Source organism: Nelusetta ayraudi, unplaced genomic scaffold (assembly GCF_046127955.1).
Source record: "Nelusetta ayraudi isolate G7.1 ecotype Tasmania unplaced genomic scaffold, CSIRO-AGI_Nayr_v1 ptg000023l, whole genome shotgun sequence".
Classification (NCBI taxonomy): Eukaryota; Metazoa; Chordata; class Actinopteri; order Tetraodontiformes; family Monacanthidae; genus Nelusetta; species Nelusetta ayraudi.
The window spans coordinates 515001-536002 of NW_027466073.1; the positions used below are offsets into that span (position 1 = coordinate 515001).

The following is a 21002-nucleotide window of genomic DNA, read 5'->3' on the forward strand; positions in this document are numbered from 1 at the left end:
CAGGTTAGGGTCAGCAATGCGGCCAGATCAACAGATATAGACTGAGCAACAAAACCTAAATGAACAAAAACAACTGCACAAAGCGACAAGCCTTTTAACGTGACGGGGTGGGGAGTGAAGAAGAGAAAACACACACAAAAAGTACCATTTACGAAGGAAAAAAAAACCCACAAACGCCCTGGAGCACAAGAAGACGGATGGATGAGGCAAAAAGAGAGATGCATTAAGGAGGTGTTCCGAAGGAGAGAAAAACCAGCCTGGTAACATGGCAGCTTATACCTGCAACCACGGCACACGCGCTCAAACGTGGACACACGCATCACAATGACTGATGCTCCCCATTCTAAATATCACTCCCCAAAACAGTCTGCTATCTCGCCGTCTGCGCAATCTCCATATCCCTCCGCCTCCCCTCCACCCAACCCCAGCTCTTCATCCTACCTGCAGTGAAGCCTGCTGACACACTTGGCTACGGGACTCTGCTGTGCTTTTCCTAATGATGAATTATGCATCAGCCGCTGTCAGTTTGAAAAATGCAATTACCACAGTGATAAGGCAGATGGGCTTGTTTTGTCTGGCATATGCTGTGCATCTATTAAATGGGGTGGAGTAAAGGAAATACATTTAGAAATAAGCATATATACATATATAAATATATATATATACATACATAGGTACATACGTACAGATATACTGTGTGTGTGCAAGTGTGTGCAACACTTGGAGGCAGTATTTGGGAAAAAAAGGGCAGAAAAAATGAGAGGTTGCAAAGGCATAAAAAAAAAAAAAGCACTGGATTAAGTTCCCCAAAAACACTCTAATTAAACACAGACAGCATCTTGTGAATTGAAAATATATCTTGACTCTGTGTTGCTAAGGGAGGCTCTCTAATTCTGCCCCGACTCCTTTCCCTCCATCAATTCCCCTGGATCATTCACCTTCTTTTCTGTCTCGCCAGAAGTCATTTTTTGAAGTCTGCCAACTTTGTCTTGGCTTCGTCTCACACCTTGCCACACCTTGTCATTCACTTGAGGTTTCTCTTAGCAGACGTCTGCAAAACGAGGCCTTCATGGAGAAAAACACTGACTGATAATAGGAGGCCCAACAGAGTGGAAGGTACATTTGAGTAGGCAGCTTGTATAGCGGCAAACACATGAAAACGCGAGGCACTGACAGATTTACACCAGACAAATCGAAACAAAAAAATGGAATTGCCAGATTCTTGGTTACTATGACAGAGCTTTGGATTTACCGTCACCCCCCAGTTTTATGGCGTAGCCTGTGGTGTGACATGTGACTTTCCCTTTCCACTCTCAGACATTGTTGTTATTTCCCCAAGTGACTAAAAACATGGTTTTCGTCTGGTGTGGGGAAGCACTTGAATATCTAAGGTCTTGAAGCAATGTTTACGAATTGTGTGCAAAATTAAAAACAGGAAGAGATTAAACGGATAAAACTTGTTTTTTGTTTGAGATTTGAGTGAAAAAGGTCACTGCCATAGGGGATGAACAACACAAGCGCGCACACACGCCAACAAAAAGCACACAAAAAGTGTGGAAGACAGTGGTGTTGACTTCACATTTAGGTCATTTCCCCTCCGGCTCCAACATTGATGCCACTTTGAGATGACTAAGAGCCTGCTAAATATTTGATGGACACTACCACTTGCATGTGATAAACTAATTCATCTTGCCATTAACAATTTGCTCATGGGTGTAAAGCTCAGTGTGAACAACTCCCAAATATGTCATCAATGGGAGTTTATCGTTATTATTTCTAAATGGCAATAAACTCATTTGGCTATATATTAACATATGTAGATATATTACTAATTGGCCGTACCAACCAGCCTAATAATGAGCCAACATTTTTGGGAGGAGGCCAGAGTGCCTGAAGAAAAACCATTGCAAACATAAGAAGAACATGCAAACTCCACACAGGAATTGAACCAGGCATGCTGCTCGTTGGAGAGGCAAAGGTGCTGACTACAGCAGCACTGTCTCGCCCAGACTAGTAGTATGACATCTGAAAACATTTCACTTTTTACATTCCTTTGTTTCAATCCTGGACAATGCAGTTGATCAGGTTGGCCAAGATTAAAGCACAATTTGTCACTGGTGATAAGAGCCTCTGTGACTGGTAACCTGCCTCTCGTGACACCAAAATCTCCTCTTTGGAGATTTTCCAAGGACGAGGTCTCATCCCAAGTCTCCTTGGGTCAGACACTCAGATACAAATCACAGTTGGGGGTCACTCTTGGCAATGAGTCCCCCAATACCTGACGTTGACCAGGACTGGCATCCTCGGCACCAAAGCAACTTCATTTTGATTGTCCCTAGCAGAACATTCCTCAGGACTGATTTCTCCCACAAGATCTTTACAGGCAGCTCATCTTAAAATGGTACCAAGACTCTATCTTCCCATCATTAGAGACACCTCAAAGTCACGCATCTGAAGCAGTCACCTACAATGGATTAACATAAGACTTTGAATCACTCTAACGTAATAACTGACCAATCTAGGATTTCCTTCAAAGGAAAGTAAGAGGGCAATGAAGCGTTAGTGGAGCCATACTGACCTCATGGGGTACGGAGGGGAAATATTCCCTATTGGCTAAACTAAAGTTGGATGCATTCGACAAATCAGTTTTCTTCAAACCAATGTTCCATGATTGCCATAAACACAATTATTGCCACTAAAGAGTCAATGTACTACACTCCTGATAAATGCATGTCTATAGTATACACATACACATTATATATGTAAATATCAATATACATATAAATATAATATAAATATAATATAAATACATGAACATATGCTTGTATCTGTATCCATATATGTGCATAAATGCGAGAGAGAGAGAGAGAGCGGGAGAGTGAGAGTGAGTGAGAGATGCATATAAGTGTACTCAATGTGCTCTCAAATGTTTCATCTTGTCTTGTCTTAGTCTTCAGACTCGTTTTAATCTCCACTTTCTTTGTCTCCACTTTGTTTCTTTTATCATTTTTTCTTTCAGACACATTGCTGCAGAGTATTGCATGCCATTAAAAATCTGATAACATATGACTTTGTTGGTTGATGCACATATTCAGCCACATTCCTCGCTATAACACCAGGAGCCATCTGTGCACTGTGCCAATTAGCATCTTCTACTTTGAAGAATGCATAATATGCAAAAACACCCAGTTCAGTTAATTCCAGACTGTTTAAATCACCACTATTATGCCAGACAAACATTTTATCGCTGCATTCTCGCTTAATGGCAAAGTCAAGACACCATCCATCAAAACACCTTCTGCCACTTATCTGGAGTAGGGATGCTTGGGCAACAGTCTCAGCAGAAATGCCCAGACATCCCCTGCCCCAGTCTTCTCCTCCAGCTCATCTTGTAGGCGTTTGCAGGCCAGGTTCCGTGGAACATGCCGGGAACACCTCCCCAGGGAGGCGTCCATTAAGCACCTTAAACAAATTCCCTAGCCACTGACTGTGACTGAGTTCCTCATTATCCAGCCACCCTTCAGAGAAAACTAGTTTGGCGATCTTGTTCTTTTGGTCATAACCAAAGTTCAAGACCATAGGTCAGGGTAAGAATGTAGAGCACAGAGAGCTTTCCCTTTCGGATCCGTTCCTTCTCCACAACGTATCGATGCAATGACTGCATCACTGTAAATGCTGCACCAATTCACCTGTCAATCTCATGCACCTCACGCCCTCACTCAAGAACAAGACCCCAGGATACTTGAACTCAGTCCCTCTCCTCCCTCAAGAGTCCAAGAGACATGGACAGAGGTCAGATGACACAACAACAGAGTCGATCATCGACCTCTGGCCTAAGGTGTTCTGGTGCCACGTGCACAAAAGGACATCCTTTTGTTCGAACATGGTGTTCGTTATGGACAAACTGTGACAAGCAAAGCAAAGTCCATCAACAGAACACCGCTCATAGGCCGTTCCTCCCAATCACGCCTTTCCAGGTCCCACTGTCCCCAGTCAGAGTACCATCGAGCACCCATCCCAGGGAGGGTTCTGGTGCTCTGCACTGCAATTCGGCCCATAGGCCAAAGTCACAGTGACCTTTCCCCGCCCTGAAGGTGCAGGGAGATGACCCTCTCTTTCACCGGGGTGAACTCCAACACATTGTGGATGAGCTGTGGGGCAATGAGGAAGCCCACACCAGCTCCCTACCTCTTACCGCAGGAAATGCCAGAGAAATGGGAAGTCCAGCTTGTGAGGAGATGGGTTCCAGAGCCCAAGCTATGTGTGGAGGCGAGCTCAAATATAAATCTACCCGCTATCTCTTAACCTCAGGCTCAGGCTTCTTTCCCTCCAGCGAGATGACATTCCATGTCCCTACAGCTAAAGGCTTTTTTTTTTTTAGACCCAGGTTGTTGGGTCCCAAGACCTCCATTGCCACCCGTGCCACATTGCATCTGACCCCTATGGCTCCCTCTTTGAATGGTGAGCCCAAAGCAGGTTAGATCCATTCGTTCTGGCCGCGCCTGACCTAACCCAAGTGAAGACACTGGTCCCTTAATTTTAGCAATTGTATATTACTCTGAACTGAATTTTTATCTATATTCAATACCCTATGCAGATGATCATAATTGCGCAAAAATAATTCTATAGGTAATGCAAATAACATTCTACTTTCAGAACAAAAATAACACGTTTGGATCCTTATCCAGTTGAGTTGGCAACTCTGACAAGAGCAACAAGGACCACTTTGTGGTACAGAGGCTGGATGCTGGAGATTAGAGAGCTGGCGGAGATTTGCTGAGGATAAATGTAAAGCTGAGCTGAACAATAAATACTACTGGCCAAGATTGTTTAAGGGGATAAGCTGTTCAAAAAAACAAAAAACCTGGCTCAGTGTAGGACTGAGTGTGTGCATCACTGCCATGCTGAATGTGATGTGTTGTGTGGGAGTGTTGGTGTGCAACTGAGTGTGGACATGTGAGATTAGCCCGTCTGAAAAAGGTGTGAGCATTTGTGGTGTATGGCTTGTGTGATAGAGGGGAAGAGAGAGAGAGAAAGAGAGAGAGAGGGAGGGGAAGGAAGAAAGTGACTGGAAGAGAACAAATGTGAAAACCCCCAAGCCAAAATGAGCAGGTCTACATTCCTGTAGTTTCTGGAGCTTCAAACAGGCATATCAGTTTTTTTTCTGCATTCTGGGTTTTGGGGAACAAGACTCCTAATCCCCACAAGACAAGAAGTACAAAGTTGAGACGGGATCCGCTGAAGACATCACAACTGAACAAAGGCAGAAAAGAATGGTTGAAACAGACAGGGAACTCTGAATTCTTACCAAAGTCGACAAAGGAGGACTGTCCAACAACTTTGGCTTGTGGCGGCGGCTCTGCTGGCATGAGTTCAGTTTTGGTGAATTTCCCGTCCTGATGGAGTTACACAGAGAACAAAAAAACCCAAAATGAAGTCATTGTGCAGGTTCATAGCTGTTGATACCAAGTTACACTGAGTTGTGGACTGTAACATTTATCTTAATCTGTATGCACCATACAGATCCTCACAGGATATCTGGAATGCAGATATTTTGAGCTGACAGTGGAGGCAATCCTTCGAATTAGAGACGACCCTGTGGTACATCAGGAAATATGCAATTCTATCCGAGCACCGACATGTGTTCTTAAACAGCGACAATGGCTGTGTTGAATGCACACTGCCAGCCACCGGTGTCCTTTTCATAGGACAAGGAAGAGAGAAGAGAGAGAGAAGATGAGCATTAAAGAGCACTGTGTGTGTGGAGACATAATCCTGGCAGTGCCAAACTGTTGCTTCCTGCTGATACCAACATTAGTGATTTATGAAGGTGGGTAGCAATATATTATGCATTGTATCTGGACACACAACATGTGTCTAAGCTTAAACATTAGGTTCGGCAACGAAGCAACAATTTTGTAACATCTAAGAAAAAAGAAAGACAATTCTGGCAACTTCTCAGAAACAACTATGTGGCAATAAACCCCTTTAATCTCAGTAAATGTATTGCGTTGTTTCTAATTGTTTGAAAATACAACAATACTAAAGAGTAATTTTTGTTTGCGTGAAAGATTCAACTCTGGGCAGATAGGGGGTCCTGAGAGCTGAACAACATTGAAATACTGCAAAACTACTCAATGGCTCAAAGACAAAAGGAAAAAAAATGTATCACAGACAATAAGATTTGTACACGTTATTCCTAACTTTCAGTCCATTTTGATGAATTCATTGATCCTTCCGCGATTGAGACCATAAACTGTTAGCAGTACAACTCATTTGAAGTCCAAATTGATATTGGTCAACAGTGCAAGTATGATGAGTGGTGAAATAGTACTATCTGTATTTTTTGGGAGAAAATCTAAAAAGATCAACTACACAACAGAGAAACAAAGGCACTTTGTCTTTGGGAATCGGTGCATCGCAGATTGCATTGAGAAGAGCATTTCATTTGGAAGCAGTCATTTCGTCCCCCTGCAGCATGAACAAAGGCATGAAAAATCCAACTCTTACTGTTGAGCCATCGCAATATGACACAGTGATCATACACATTTTCCTATGGTGAGATGCAAAATATCTCTAGAAAAAAACAAAAAAAACAAAACAAAACTTGATCACACGGAGAGTACTGACAAAGGCTTTTATCAAGGGAAGACTACATTTTGGAAAAAGCTTTCAGTTTGACTCGAGATGCTGTGGGTTTAATTCATTATCACGCTTTGCATGAGAATCTGCGCGTTGATCACCCTGATGGCAGCCACACAGTCACTGTCATACCTTGTCCTGTGACATAAAGATTAGGACACTCATTAAAAAAGCTTCCAATTTGATGGCATGTGGATTTATAGTAATGTTGCCCAAGTTCCCTTTGATTCAATTACTTGGGAAACATAATGGTATCTAAAAAAAATAAAAATAAAAGTCTATGGCCATTTCTCTATGGAAGAATCAGAAAACCTACATTTAAACATTTAAAAATATCTTAGGGATCGCTGAAATCATTGTGTTTACACTGTTAGGATTTTGTTACCATATCAGGCCCTTAAATATCAGTGGAGGAGGTTGGTCTGGCAGTTATGAGGTTGGGTTGAAGCTAACGTGAACCTCCTGACAGCAATAAACAACAATTAATACAATCTTTTCAAAATAATATGAAAACTCTTCAAATTCGATCCGTGTATTTAAACAGATACACAAAGACAAAGCTAATTATTCAAATCTGGGTCCATAATAATTCATTCAGTCCAATTATTGTCTCATCTACCAACCTGCAGGTCAGTCACGTAATTTATTTTTCTATTAGCATAAATTGCACACGGTACACAAAATGGGCTTAAAAGGTTAATTAACGTATATCATACTTAAATCTTTCACTAATGAAGTGGCATTAAAGAAATTCCTTCATGTTAAAGCACAGTTGACCTTTGAGAATTAAATAGGTCACACTGTTTAACAGTCAAATATCCAAGAAGGAATTTCACAGCAGCAGCTGATTACATTCACTATTTGATTCTGTTTTATTCTTTTTAGATCATCACAAATAAATGGCTCTGTAACTCACTTCTAGTGCAAAGAAGACCTCTAAGAAAGCATCTGCAGCCAACGTCATGACAACGCAATCAGACCAAAATGACCTAATGGAAATTGGAGCTCTTTGAAGCTGATCTCTTCAAAGACTGTGAGAGTTAACTCCTGGCAACTAGACCAGATTCCCAGTCTTCTATATGCCACACAAACACATATTCGCATTAACATGATGTTAAGTCAGAGCGCCGAGGAGGAGACCCCAGTGTGATTGACTGGTGCTGGCTGTGTGATTGCAAGATGTCATGATTAAAGGTGTGTGTGTGTGTGTGTGTGTGTGTGTGTGAGACAGACATTATTTTTTTCTGTTCACATCACCTGCAACTCATAAACACATTGGACACCTCACTGAACACTCCAACAGGATGGTTTGTGCTGGTATAGATTTTACATTCTGCTTATTGATGCTCCAAACTCAACAATAACCAATCGGGGTTGTTGTCCGCTTGTGAGGAAGATTATTGCGAGGGCAGGATGAGGACTGAGTACATCGGAGGGACAGCGCATGCTAGATGTTTTGTGAATAAAGCCAATAGTGAATAAAGCCAAAAGACCAGGATGACCAGTGAACGCATCGGTAGAAGGATGCTGAAGTTAGAATGTCAGGTAGGAGGCCATGAGTGAGACCAAAGAGGGCGTTTATTGACGTTGTTAAAGAGGCATGAAGTTAGTTGGCGTGAGGCAATCGAGAGTCGCATCACATGGAATTATGCTGATGAATTCAGAAAGACAGAAATAATTCAAATTCCATTTCTTAAAATGGAAAGAATTTACCTTACATCGTATATGTTTTTTTGGTTAAGGGGGGTACTGAAAATTTGTTTACCTTGAAGTAAAGTCAACAGGGGCTCATGGCACAACCCAGATTAAAGCCACAAAAGGGACATTTTTTTGGTTTCTTTGTTTTTGGCTATCACAGAACTATAAGCTTTGTTGCAGGTTTTATGTTATTTTTTTAATTTTTTTTTTTAAACTCAAGAAAAATGTCCGATAGATGAATTTACAACCTCAGGTTTTCTTAGATTTCTAAAAAAAATCTCCAATAGCCCTTAACACTTAGATGTGAACAGGTGTTATAAAATAACTAAGCATGAGCCTGTAAGATAATAGGCTAATAAATAAATGAATGAATGAATGAATGAATGAATGAATAAATAAACATCAACATGCAAATTTGTAGTTAAATGCAATATACTGTGTGTCGCTGGAGATTATTACTGGGAAATCAATGAGCTCCTTCTAGCCACAGAATTAACCTTCACCACTCAGTTTCACTTGCTAGCCAATGAACAGACTCCATCCCTCTCTGCTCTGCGACTGTCCTCTCATGAGTAATCGCAAGAAAACAGGCTACTGGGTAGGGATGGAGGGAGGGGTTGGAAAAAAACAGAGAAAAGTAATTAAAACAGAGTGCTATAGAGAGAGCAGTGTGCTGGCCTGTGACCGGTAGATGCAGCTGCACTCAACCAAGGGGCTGCGATGGGATTAGCAGGGGTCTCATGATCTGAGAATGCTGGCAGATGGTCTCGCATGTCCGGCAATGGGATGTTTCCCAGGCCGTTTGTTTCCATTCCTCAGCACGTCGTGTACCTCACATGTCGTGGACTCTCTTTACAAAAGTAAAGATTAACATATTAACGTTTGGAGATTAATGCACTGATCCCAGCCTGTGCACTTTGCACCGTGTGCACCAAAGTGCTGTGCGCTGTTCCGCACTCTGGGCTGTGCGTCACGCTTCACTCAGACTCGCAGGAGTATTTGCTGAAGTCCACACCATTAAAACCACACGCTGGAAGCAGAAGCACATGACTGGCTGTGTTTAGTCCACGAGAACAAGGAATTCTGCGTGCCGTATTGAGGTAGTAACTCCAAAGTATGCAACCAATATGGAAAGAAACAAAAGAGATGTAATTATAATGGTATTGGAGGCTCTAGCGGTGTTATTTTTTTCTGGGGTAGAGTATTAAATCGCACACAGTCGCCATCCGGCCCCTTTTTTTTATCCTGTTCACTTGCATGTGAATCTCTGCCTGCTGCCCTGCCCATCCAACAGTTACCCCACCGACAACATAAGTAGCAGGACGAAACCACCCCCCATGTCAGGTGCAACTTCAGAAAAACACATACAAATAGCAAGGAACGTGCTCGAAATGAATGCTGACGTGAGCAAAAGTTATGCTGGATTGATCCCTCAACCCGGGGTTCAAAGGGGACCACTATCTCTGCTGCTAAAATACTCAAGTGGGTTCAGTTTTATTTTAACTGGGCTTAATGAATAAAGCTGAAGGCAAAGTCTTCCACATGGTAGCAGATTTCTTAGAAGAGCAGAGAAGAGTGCAAAAGCTTTTCTTTTTTTTTCCTTTTTTTTGGTTTTAGCGCGTTGCTCAGCTGTGCTCTCTAGTGGTGAAAAAAAATGCTTATTGCCACTTTAAATACTGTCTGAGAGACACCTGGAACACCATGGCCGAGATTGCATTAAAAGAGGCAGCTACATTAAAACATTAAGAAAAAAATGAAAAATTAACAAAAGAAAAAAAAGAAAAAGTTAAAGGGTAAAAACAAATTGACCATTAAAATTTCAAAATAATCTAGATCATTTTTCCTCCTTAAACGCCCAGCGTTTAGCCACACTTGATCAACTCGCCGACCGGCCGCCGCCCATCTCACTGGGCTGCTAGCGAGGCAGTTTATTTGATCTGTTTTCTGCTTGAGCTCAGTCTGTCTCCCCTCAAACACCTTCTGCTGCTGCCAAATCCTTCAATCTCCCTCGGTTTCTCTCTTCTTCCTTTACACACACCCTCCTTCTGTGATAACACAGACTACTGTTCAGCCGGCGCCTCAACCTGCTGAATTTCAAACAGGACCCTCTGACAAAAACCCAGAGCCACAGTCTCGACTCTCTGCTCTCTCTGAATATTAACTAATCCTGCGGCAGTGCCATCAATCCTGCTCCCTCTGAGCCCCCCCGCAGCTTTTGGAGATTCCTTTGGATGCGAAACAGAGGGGCAGTGTGCGAATTGTCACTCTCTCGGTTCCTATTAACAGGGATACACATTATCTCCAAGGTGGTTGACAAACGGAATCATTTTATGCGTGGGACATGCGCTGGTGGAGCCCAAATTGAGAAGGAAAGTCACGTTCGTCTTCACTCGAGCTAACACAGAGTTTTGTACAACTTTCACGTTACTTTCTGCTGCAAGCAGCAAGTGCTTAGAATTTGGAAAGACGCTATATATAAGTCTGCCGCTCCCGATAAAGCTGAAAACTGAACCAATTTAAAGAAAGCCATGGCTCGGGTTATGGTCTGTGACAAGCAGGGGTGCAGACCTCTCTCCTCCTGAAGATCTTTGACTGAGGTTTCGACATTCTGGTGTCGTTTAACTTACACAACGCTCCTCCTCACGTTCTTCGGAAATTGACACAAATCCTTCAGTTTCCAAGTCTTAGATTACAAAGATGATTATCTTGAAAACACATAGTATTATCGCGTTAAGAGCGAAATCATTTGCTTTTACAATTGGTGAACGCACAAAGAAAATGTCACTCCTGGACTGCATAGTTGTGCAATTCTTTGCGCTTATTGTCCTTCTATTTTTGTTTTTCAATTTTTCAATTACATTTTTTCAAGTCAGGTCTCTTCTACGTCAATATAACTTTCATACACAGGAAACATGAAACACAAATCCGCACTTTGGCTCACTCCTGTTCAAAAAATCAAAAAAATCAAAAAAATCAAAAGGGGCACGTTACCTTGTTGAGCCAGGTCTCAAACTTGGGTCCTTTAGTTGTCAGGAACAAATCTAGAGGGTGAAGGAGAAGGACAGAAAAGAGAGAGCGCAGGTCGTTAAGAGACACGTACATTAAGCAGGCGGACAAATAATACATACATACAAACATATATGTATGTACATATTCATATACAGTATATATATACATACATGTGTATATAATATATTATGTATATATATATGTATATATACATATATATATATATTATACATACATAATATATATATATGTGTACCCTCAGAAAGAGAACAATAGCATTGATGATGTCAGAATTTGCTTGACTGGTGATGTTATTATTATTTAATAATGACTATCTTTAATACAATGCGGGACAACGCTAATGTCTAATCGATTCAATATGGGTTTAAGCGTCCTCATTACCTTTGTGTGTCAAGTGCTGGAGAAAAACGCACAGTGACATAAGGGGGGATTGTTCAATACAGACTAATGATGGAATTTTGAAACGCAACGAAGACAAATTGCCACTTGGTATAGTGGAAGGGCCGGAGAAGGAAGAAAAACCACTGAAAGAATCTTCCAACGGAGGAAACCAGATTTTTCTCAGTTTTTTCTGAAAGCTTCAGCCTCCGCTAATGCCTGAAGCTCGCTCACTCACCCGCTCGCTCTATTGGAATCCTATAACCTGCACTTGCTCTCCGACTCCTTGCTGCTGGGCTTTGGGCTGCACCTCTAATGCAGTTACTACGTGCCCCTCCGTGTGAGGACGCTTACTTTCAAAGCTGCATTCTCTAGGCTGTTCTGCCTCAGTAATTGGACATGAAATAAATATTGGCATTGATCAGCCTCAGGGCTGCGCTACCCTCCATGTGTTGCCGTGCTCTGCATGACAAAATATAAATGGTAATGGTAAAGGTGCTGCATCTGAGGCAGGGGGAAAGAAAGGGAGGTGGGAGGTGCTTAAAGCCTGTAAATCCAATATGATGTGTGTGCATGTGTGTGTGTGTGTGTGTGTGTGTGTGTGTGTGTGTGTGTGTGTGTGTGTGTGTGTGTGTACTGGAATGATACGTATGCGGCGTGAAAAAAAAATCAGTCACTGAGGGCAATAAAATACATACAATGATTTAGTGTTACCAGTGTTTCTTCCCCTCCCCTCTCTTGTAACGTCCTCTCCAGGCGTGGGCAAACTAAGGCCCGGGAGCCATATGCGGCCCGTTAAGCTTGCTAATCCGGCCCACCGAACTTGAAGAAATTATATTAATATTAAGTAAGTAATAAAATAGCTGTATCCAATGTGTCCACTTTTATCAACATTTTAAGAGTTATTTCAATATAGAGGTCAATAACGCAGGGCTTCACGACAAAGATTTTGCTTTCAATTGAAACTAAAGAACACGTTTTATAGATATCCAGCGATTTTTCCCCCGGCGCATCGGTCAAATTTTAGATACCCATTGTGGCCCACCAGTCAAAAAGTTTGTCCAACCGTGCTGCAACCTCAGTCAGTGGAGACTGAGAGTGTGACCCCACGGTGAGCCCGCTCCTCTTACATCCTGCTGTTTCCCCTTTGATGTTTTTTACAGTTGCCTTTTCCTGATGTCAGTGTTTTCAGTTTCGCTTATTGCCTTTATTTGTTCCCACCTAGTGATAGTGATTGCCTGTCCTCACCCTCATGTGTTCCCACCTGCGTCTCAGTCTGCAGTGGTTTTAAACTGCCCCCCTAGTGGGTCTTCCTTGCCCAGCGTGGAAGCGTTCCAGCGGGTTTCCATTGTCCTCTGATTTTGATCAGCTTTCCATTCGCCTTTTTCCTGATTCCTGATGTCTGCTCTGTTCGCTCGGCTCTGACTGCCTGTCCGTGTTTGACCCTGCCTGGGCTCTGGCTTCAAGGAATCTGCGGTTTGAACTAAACCCTCCTGCCTCGACTCTCTCCCTTCCGCTCTTGGGTCCTTTCACCAAGTCGTTTACATCTCCACTGTGTGTATAAGCACACAATATTGATGATGCGGAACACTTGCAAGATATAGGATTTTGAAAAGCAATGTAAAACTTGATTAAGTCCCACATTTGATGCATAACACATACCACTCATATTCGTAAGGAGTATTAACCCTTTAAGCGCCAGAATTCTTTACAAGAAAATACTCCATTTTTGATATCAAGATTTCAAATGGATGTGACTTCAAATTTGCTGGAGATAAAGCCAGAGAAAAATCTTCCGTATGACCCGAACTTTGTGAAAGGAGTACATTTTATTTATTTTTTTTGGTTGTTTGTTTGTTTTTGTATTATGTCAAATGTCAGGGACTGTATGTCAGTCTCCACAACACCCCACAGGCTCATCAAAATGTTTTATCCACTTTTGATAATTTTCCACATATCTCAAACACACCCAGCCATCATCACTGTAATTTACAGGGTGACCGCGAACATCCCTGCTGCCTCCACCAGCACTGGCTGGGCGTTTCCTCCCACAGCTTCTACCACGTTGATCACTAATTCCCCCGCGCCCTCCGTCACCATTAGCGGTGTTTGAGCACTCCTGCTCCCCCTGCTCTCGGCGATGTATTCTCGTCAAAATTCACTGTCTTTCTCTCTCCGCTCCCACTACAATCACTTCCTCTTCTCCTCGACTGAGGCTTTCGCTCTCTTTATACTCCAAAATCTGAATATAAACACCCTCACAAATGCTGCTCAGATTGAAGCCACAGGTGTCTGCCATCTCCTGGTGTAAAGTGGTAACTACTTTTAGCACCATATTTGCCGCTATGGCCTGTTTAATTCAGCAATGACTTCTTGTCGCAATTTTGCGACCTTGGCGCCTAAAGGGTTAAGTAGTTAGTCAAAATACTTTCTCAACATTTGTCAGCTGTCAAACGCAGTTACACAAACTTATATAAAATAATCAGGATGCTTAAGAGAAGGAGACACGTCTAAAATATAAATGATGCATTATTCATATGCAGACACGAACACACATGCAAAGACAATAATTTGCACTTTGCATGCGTGTGTCTCCATGCACCTTAAGTCACACCGGGTGGTGTGTTGATGAGCTTTGTTAATCAGCCAATCAGGCCTCTTAGACAGAATCCAGCCGTGAGCGGCTGATTAGGTGCGGTGGCGGTATGTCAGACAGAGTGGCGCAGGATAAATAGAGGAGCCGAGAGACGCACAAAACTCATCATCATCATCACCACCATCAAAGCCCAAATTCTCGTCTTGTAAACACTCAACACTTTGGATGTGGGGGGGGGGCACATCTCCTGTTTCCCAATTGAGTCATTGGCACTTTTCAGGAGGGAAAAGTTTCAAACTGACACTTTCCTTCATTAGTTTCACTTCTTTCTTTTCATGCAATTAAATTCCAGCTCAATTTATAAGAGCTCTCCAAGTTTGGCGGCTTTATTTCTGCCAGAGTCGGCCGGTGTTTTGATAGATGCAGCCAAGGACTTGAAAGTGTAAAGTGCCCTTGAGCAAAGCACTAAACATCAACCCGTTTTCTCCCGGAGAATTGCGCCGCGCAGGTCCATTCTGTGATCCGTTCGGAGAGGGAATGGACTTTCAGAAGTGTATGTCAAGGGAAATGTGAGCTGACAGAAGAGCCAATTCCCGTCGGTAAACGGAGCATTAAGGGAATTTTAATGTGATCCTTCTGATACAATCCTCCTCAGCGCGTTGGCCCGCTTCACCTCTTCCTACCTTAGCTGTCAGAAAGGATTCTCATTCACAGCTCGATAACGAGGTGACAGAGAGCAATAAACCTAAGTGCTGTCAACATTACCCGTGTCAATGGTATTAACCGCACCTGAGTAAAACATTGGGGGCTTTGGTACCAGTCAAACATAGAGAAACCAAAATAAAATTTGATGCATATCTTCTGGTAAAAGTAAAAAAATACTGATTCCACTCCTTTACTCAAGTAAAGGTAAGAAAGTACAGGTTTTAGTGGAGTTTCCCAACTAGGGATTAATAAAGTAAATCTATCGATCTATCTATCTACTTGTCTGAAATTAATTCCAGTAAAAAGTGTTTTGTTTGCTATTAATGAAAAATGAAAAAAAAAAGTTGTGAGAGAATAATCTGCAGTGAACTAACCAGCGTGACCATCTGGATCATGTTTAACAGCTTTGGTACTCTTAATACAATAGCTTTTTGTCATTTTTCAAATGCGGCACAACCAAACTAATCAGTCTTCACTGGTCACGTTCACACTGAAGGCCGAAATTTTAGCCCATCTAGATTGAAACTGGATGGCTCTTTCGTAGTCTGAACAGCCACAAATCACATGAAATCGGATTTTTGCAAAACAGATTGAAACCACCTTTGAGAGGTAGTTTCAACTCGCATTTTTGGACAGATGCGTCTCAGTCTGAACAGCTCCAAAAGACACCTATCGGTTTTGACTGTCCGTGACGTCACTCTACGCGAGGCAAGACCCAATGCGGCAGAGCAGAGAGCGCCATTCCAGGTGCGGAGCTGTCACGTAATGGAGCAGACAGAAGAAGTAGAAAACAGCAGCCCCTGGACAGAAGAGGACAATCATTGCCCCATCAGTCTGTGGGGAGATGCAGTAGCTCCATTCAAGCACAGCTCCAGGGCATGTATCGCAACAAGCCCATCTAGTTTTTGCCGCTGTCGCAATTATATGACGTCACACACTACATGCGCTGGACGGCGCTTCCACTCCTATGTCGTTGCTACAGCAACCTGTCAGATGGGTCAGTAACGTGGCCCAGTCTGAACAGAGCCAGATGCCATTGGGACACTTGCTAAAAACAGTGTGGACAGTCAGCCCTAAAAATCAGATTTGAGAAGGAATCTGATTTGAATCAGATTGGCCTGCAGTTTGAACACAACCATTATAACCAATGAGCCATTATTGGAGGCTTACAGTTTTAATAGCAATAACCAATGTTATTTTCTATAATTTTCATTTTTCTTTCATTGAAAATTTACTGAACAGTAACCCCAACGCTCTGGTACTCCTAATAATACAACTAATCTCCCTCTGAATTATGATCCAGTTTTATATTGAACTACACATCAGTATATTCCTAATAGCTCCACTTCAAGCAACAATTACAATAATTCAATTTCTTTTAACAGAAAATATTTTAAATACTTAATTACTTTTAGACACAAAGGTACCGGGCATGTTTTTCCAATGTACAAAGTAGAAAGTACAGATTTATGTGTACAAATGTAGGGAGTAAAAGTTGTCAGAAAAAGAAATCAAGTACAAATATCTGAAAATTTACTTCAGTATAGAAACAAAGTGTTTGTACTACGTTTGTTACTTCCCACCTCTGTCACCAACTCAAATATTGATATGACACTAAAATATGATGATGCAATATTCTATTTATTAATTACAAAGACCATAATTGATTTGATTGATTTTTCTTTACAACAATGTAAAGGCACACACACACGCACACACACACACACGCGCGCACACACACACACACACACACACACACACACACGCGCACACACACGCGCGCACACGCGCGCACACACACACACACACACACACACACACACACACACACACACACACACACACACACACACACACACACACACTTCACTCCAAGTCCCACATCTCTCCCACTGTGCATTGGAATTACTTGGTGTGCCACACAACCGGGGCCCGTCTGTTGCAGCCAACCTCAAACTTCACCTTCCAAGGTTCTAAAAACCTGTCCTTCCTTCTGGCCCTCACGATTCTCTTTTCCCTTCTAAAATGAATCTCGGGAGGGAAAACAGGTTTTCAACACATTTTGATGCATCTTGACTCAAACAACCGCATGAAGGTTTTTTTTTTTTTTTTTTTTATAAATTTCTTGCACATTACGATGTTTTTCATGTTTCCATGTTACAATTTAACGCTGATTAAAGCAAACACCAGATTGTGGATGCGTTGCTGCAAAACCAAAATTAACTCATAGGGGTGAGGGAGCTGGCAGCACTTCTGATCTGGCACTTTTCACAACCAGTGGGTACACACAGTAAAAGCACAAGTTAATAGAGCTGTCATACTTCAACGCTCGGGAAAGATGCATGCATAATTAAAGAAAAAATGTGTTAGTGAGTAGGAGGACGGGGTTACATAACAGCAGCAGGGATTCAGGCTCTAAGTGGTATGTCGTGTTGTTTGAAGACATGCAAACTGTAAACATGAGGGTTTCAGTCGTATTAGGCATGAAATGGCGCAGTTGGCTCAAAACTTAAGATTTCCTTTCACTTACTCATTCACCCCCTGTGTTAGTGGAGGCTCTGCTTTTCTAAACTGTCTCCACACTGCTCATGCACAGACATTCAAGTGTCCTCAATAACGAGGCTCACGCTCGGGAGGCTTCAAAGTGTATTTTGGCTATAAAATATAGCGCCAGTATTGTCGCTTCATCCAGTTGCTGGATGGGAGCACATGAGCACCTGGAACTGCAAGACTGACGGGAACGTCAGTCTCCTTTTCAGTTGCTCACTACCCTGAAAGGTCAAATGCACTGCGGTCCATACCAAGATATTTGGAACTGAACAAGGCTTGGATAGAATGAATGTGAAAACTACGACTACTATTAGAACAAAAGTACAACTAAGGCTCATTTTGGACTCGCTCTATGATGGAGGAAATGAAAACACTACAAACAGGAAAGCTACCGCAAACACAACTCGAGGCACAAGGTTTTCGGATGTCACGAAAAGTTGTGATGAAGAGGGGCAATTTTAGCTACTTTAGCGTATATGGCTTTGGAACGTGGCTTTTCATGGTTAACATGCTAAGACGCTAACACACTAACACCCAACAGATGCAGATGACAGAGAAAGACGCAGCAGATTCGGAATTCCATTCAGCTTTCAAGGTCCCTCTGACAAAAAGCATTGACTTGAAAAACTTATCACGATACGTAACGCGCATGTTAATCATTTCATTAGGAGAGAGGAGATCCATAATCAGTTTAAAGCAGATCTAGGTAACCTGGACTCATTTCTACTCCCTGATGGTTGAGAACCGCAAACACCCTTTGCCAGTGTCTTAAAGAGGAAAAATACCAGTCCTTCACGTGGGTTTGTTGACACAGCCTGACTGTAGACTGCAGAATCGCTTGGAAATATGTCCACCGACAAGGTAAAGTAACATGCGTTACATGTTTGTTTGTTTGTTTGTTTGTTTTAAATATTCTTATATTGTTTCTTTTGAACGTGACAGACAACTACAACTACACAACAACAAGGATAGTGTATTGCTTAGACAGACGGCAGTGTTTTGCGCTTGGTTCGCATCATTCTTGTTGATGAAAATTGCTTGTAAATCATGTGGTGTATAATGGCTAGAATATTACAACAGGTTATAAACCTGTGTGGCTGTAATGCCTACAACAACTGTTCAGACGACGCAACGTCGCATTGATTCGGTGGGAATGGCGAAGTGATGAAGTAAACACGCTGCAGCGCTCGTTTATTGATGTGGGAAAATACAAATAGTGGCCTAGCTGGAGCGCTCGTATGTGTTCAGGAAAAACACCAATATGAAATGCAAAACAGACATTGACAATAACGTTGTAGCAAGCGTTCAACACTTTTATTACTTCGTCTTTCATCGAGGTTACTTATTGGGTTCCATTCCGTCATTTTACAATCTGATGTATTTGTAATAGTAGTATGTAAGACCGCCTCTAAATAAATGTGTGACGTTGCCGTAAAGTAGTTCGTCTGGCGTGTCGGGTCGCGCTTGAAAGTTACGCAGTGCAGTTACAGCCGGCACAACCCCCCTCTCGCTGCCGAGGCGGTACCATTGATCCTATTAATTGTTTATCTACCGCTTTACTGAGTTTGGAATCATAATTTTATGGTCGAAAAGTTACCTAGAGCTGCTTTAATATTTTGGTTGTGTTCTTTCTCTCTCACACTCTCACTAAAGCGAGCTTTTTGTGTTATTTATTTATTTATTTTTCCCTCGTCTTGAAATAACACAGAGAAGTGTGAGTGCGCTCACACAATGCAGAGGGCACAAAAACACCCCAACAAACACACTCCCACACAAATTGCGGCAGATTTCAGCGCATTGTTTCAATATATGTGAGTGCATGTCTGTGTGGGAAGTTCTTGTCGTCGGGTTGTGATCTCGCCGATCATTTCCCATCAGCGAGTCCTTCCGCCATAACACAATGTTTGCAAGTGTGAAATTTGCTCTGATGGCGTTGAGCAGCAATGGCTGAGGTTCAAAAAAAAAAAAAAAAAGTTAGTTTATTGTTGTGACAGAGACAGTGTTGCTTGTAGCAAAAGGAAAGCAGGTTCAGTGAAAACAGAAGTGTGTGTGTGTGTGTGTGTGTGTGTGTGTCTGTGTGTGGTGGGGGGTGGGGGGGGCGACTGGGCCTCAGAAAAAGAGGTAACTTGAATTCATTGAATTGGTTGTCTGTGGAAGCCCATGAACCTCATCTTAACTACACAATTATAAAAATACACATTTCCTATGATTGTCACAGATATTTTGTTAAGTACTATGTAACTGCAGTCAAACAGATAAACAAACAAATGAGTAAACCTAGATGGAAGCATTCAGGATAACTTTGAATAAAGGTGTTGGGTTCCACCCTGAACTTGTTTATTGCAGGGTCACATTGAGATAAAGGACCAACCACAATCTCATACACACCTATGGCCAATTTAGAGCTGGCCATTAGCAAAATACATGGAGAGAACCCACTCAGACCTAGGGACAGTGTGAACTACTGTACCATTGTGTCGTCAGTTCATCATGGTAGTTTTTTGTGTTGTCTTTTTTGCTGTTTTTAATAAACTGCAATTATTTGTATAATGCTCATGTGAGGTATTGGAAAAGCCACAGTACGCAAAGTTATCAGAACTGTATTATATCACAATCACTGTACTAATTGTGGTGGCATGAAAGAACATGGATTTAATGACATCTTGTTTATTTTTATATTATTTCCCCCACAAATACATCTGGGCAAGTGGCCAGGCATCCACCTTAAATGTGTTTTAAAAATATATATAATAATTCCATATTCCCATGTATTCCCTTCTTAATTTGGCAGAACATTTTTGTCTCGTCTGACAAAAATTGATTTATATACCCCTGCGTGTTCACTGGGAATACCTGAGGAATACATTACATCATATAAACTATAACATTATACTTAAGAGATTAAATTAACTATCTGTTGTTGTTGGCAGCATGATGCTCTTGGCAAAAAGTTCCTCAACAACACCTTTGTCAAAAAGTCTGTTTTAAGTCTGTTCTACTGTTGCCTCAGAATACCAAGCACAGTTTTTTCCCTTCCTATAAAACCATATTTTTATTGTGTTTGATTGTTCCAGTATATTGACAAGCAAATGGAATATACCTGTCAATACAGATAAGGATTTTGAGTTTATTCTCAGCCAACCATTACAACTAATGGTGGTGTTCATGCTGATTATGACATTTGATTGAACTTTTTCAACCTAACCATCGCCACACTACTTTTTATTCACTAAATAGTTTATGTCCTTTCTTTTTTTTTTTACTGTTAGAATCAATAAGTGGCAGTTTTTAAACACACACAAAAAAAATGGGCCACAGATGTCCAGCATTCGTTTGACAAGGCTTGCCAGCCTCGCACTTCAGAAAATTTCAGGAATATGTGATAAAGACTTGAGAGGAAGTG

The 21002-nt window shown here is 41.9% G+C and overlaps 1 protein-coding gene across 1 annotated transcript in view; it reads right to left on the reverse strand.

Annotated features, from left to right (window-relative positions):
* The window catches only part of itfg1 (integrin alpha FG-GAP repeat containing 1), a 134282-nt gene that overhangs the window by 92567 nt on the left and 20713 nt on the right, over positions 1-21002 (reverse strand). The window contains exons 7-8 of the mRNA XM_076028423.1: positions 11332-11381; positions 5309-5396 (exon numbers count right to left, since the gene is read on the reverse strand). Coding sequence (XP_075884538.1) covers positions 5309-5396; positions 11332-11381 — 138 coding nt within the window. The remainder of the gene's footprint in view (positions 1-5308; positions 5397-11331; positions 11382-21002) is intronic.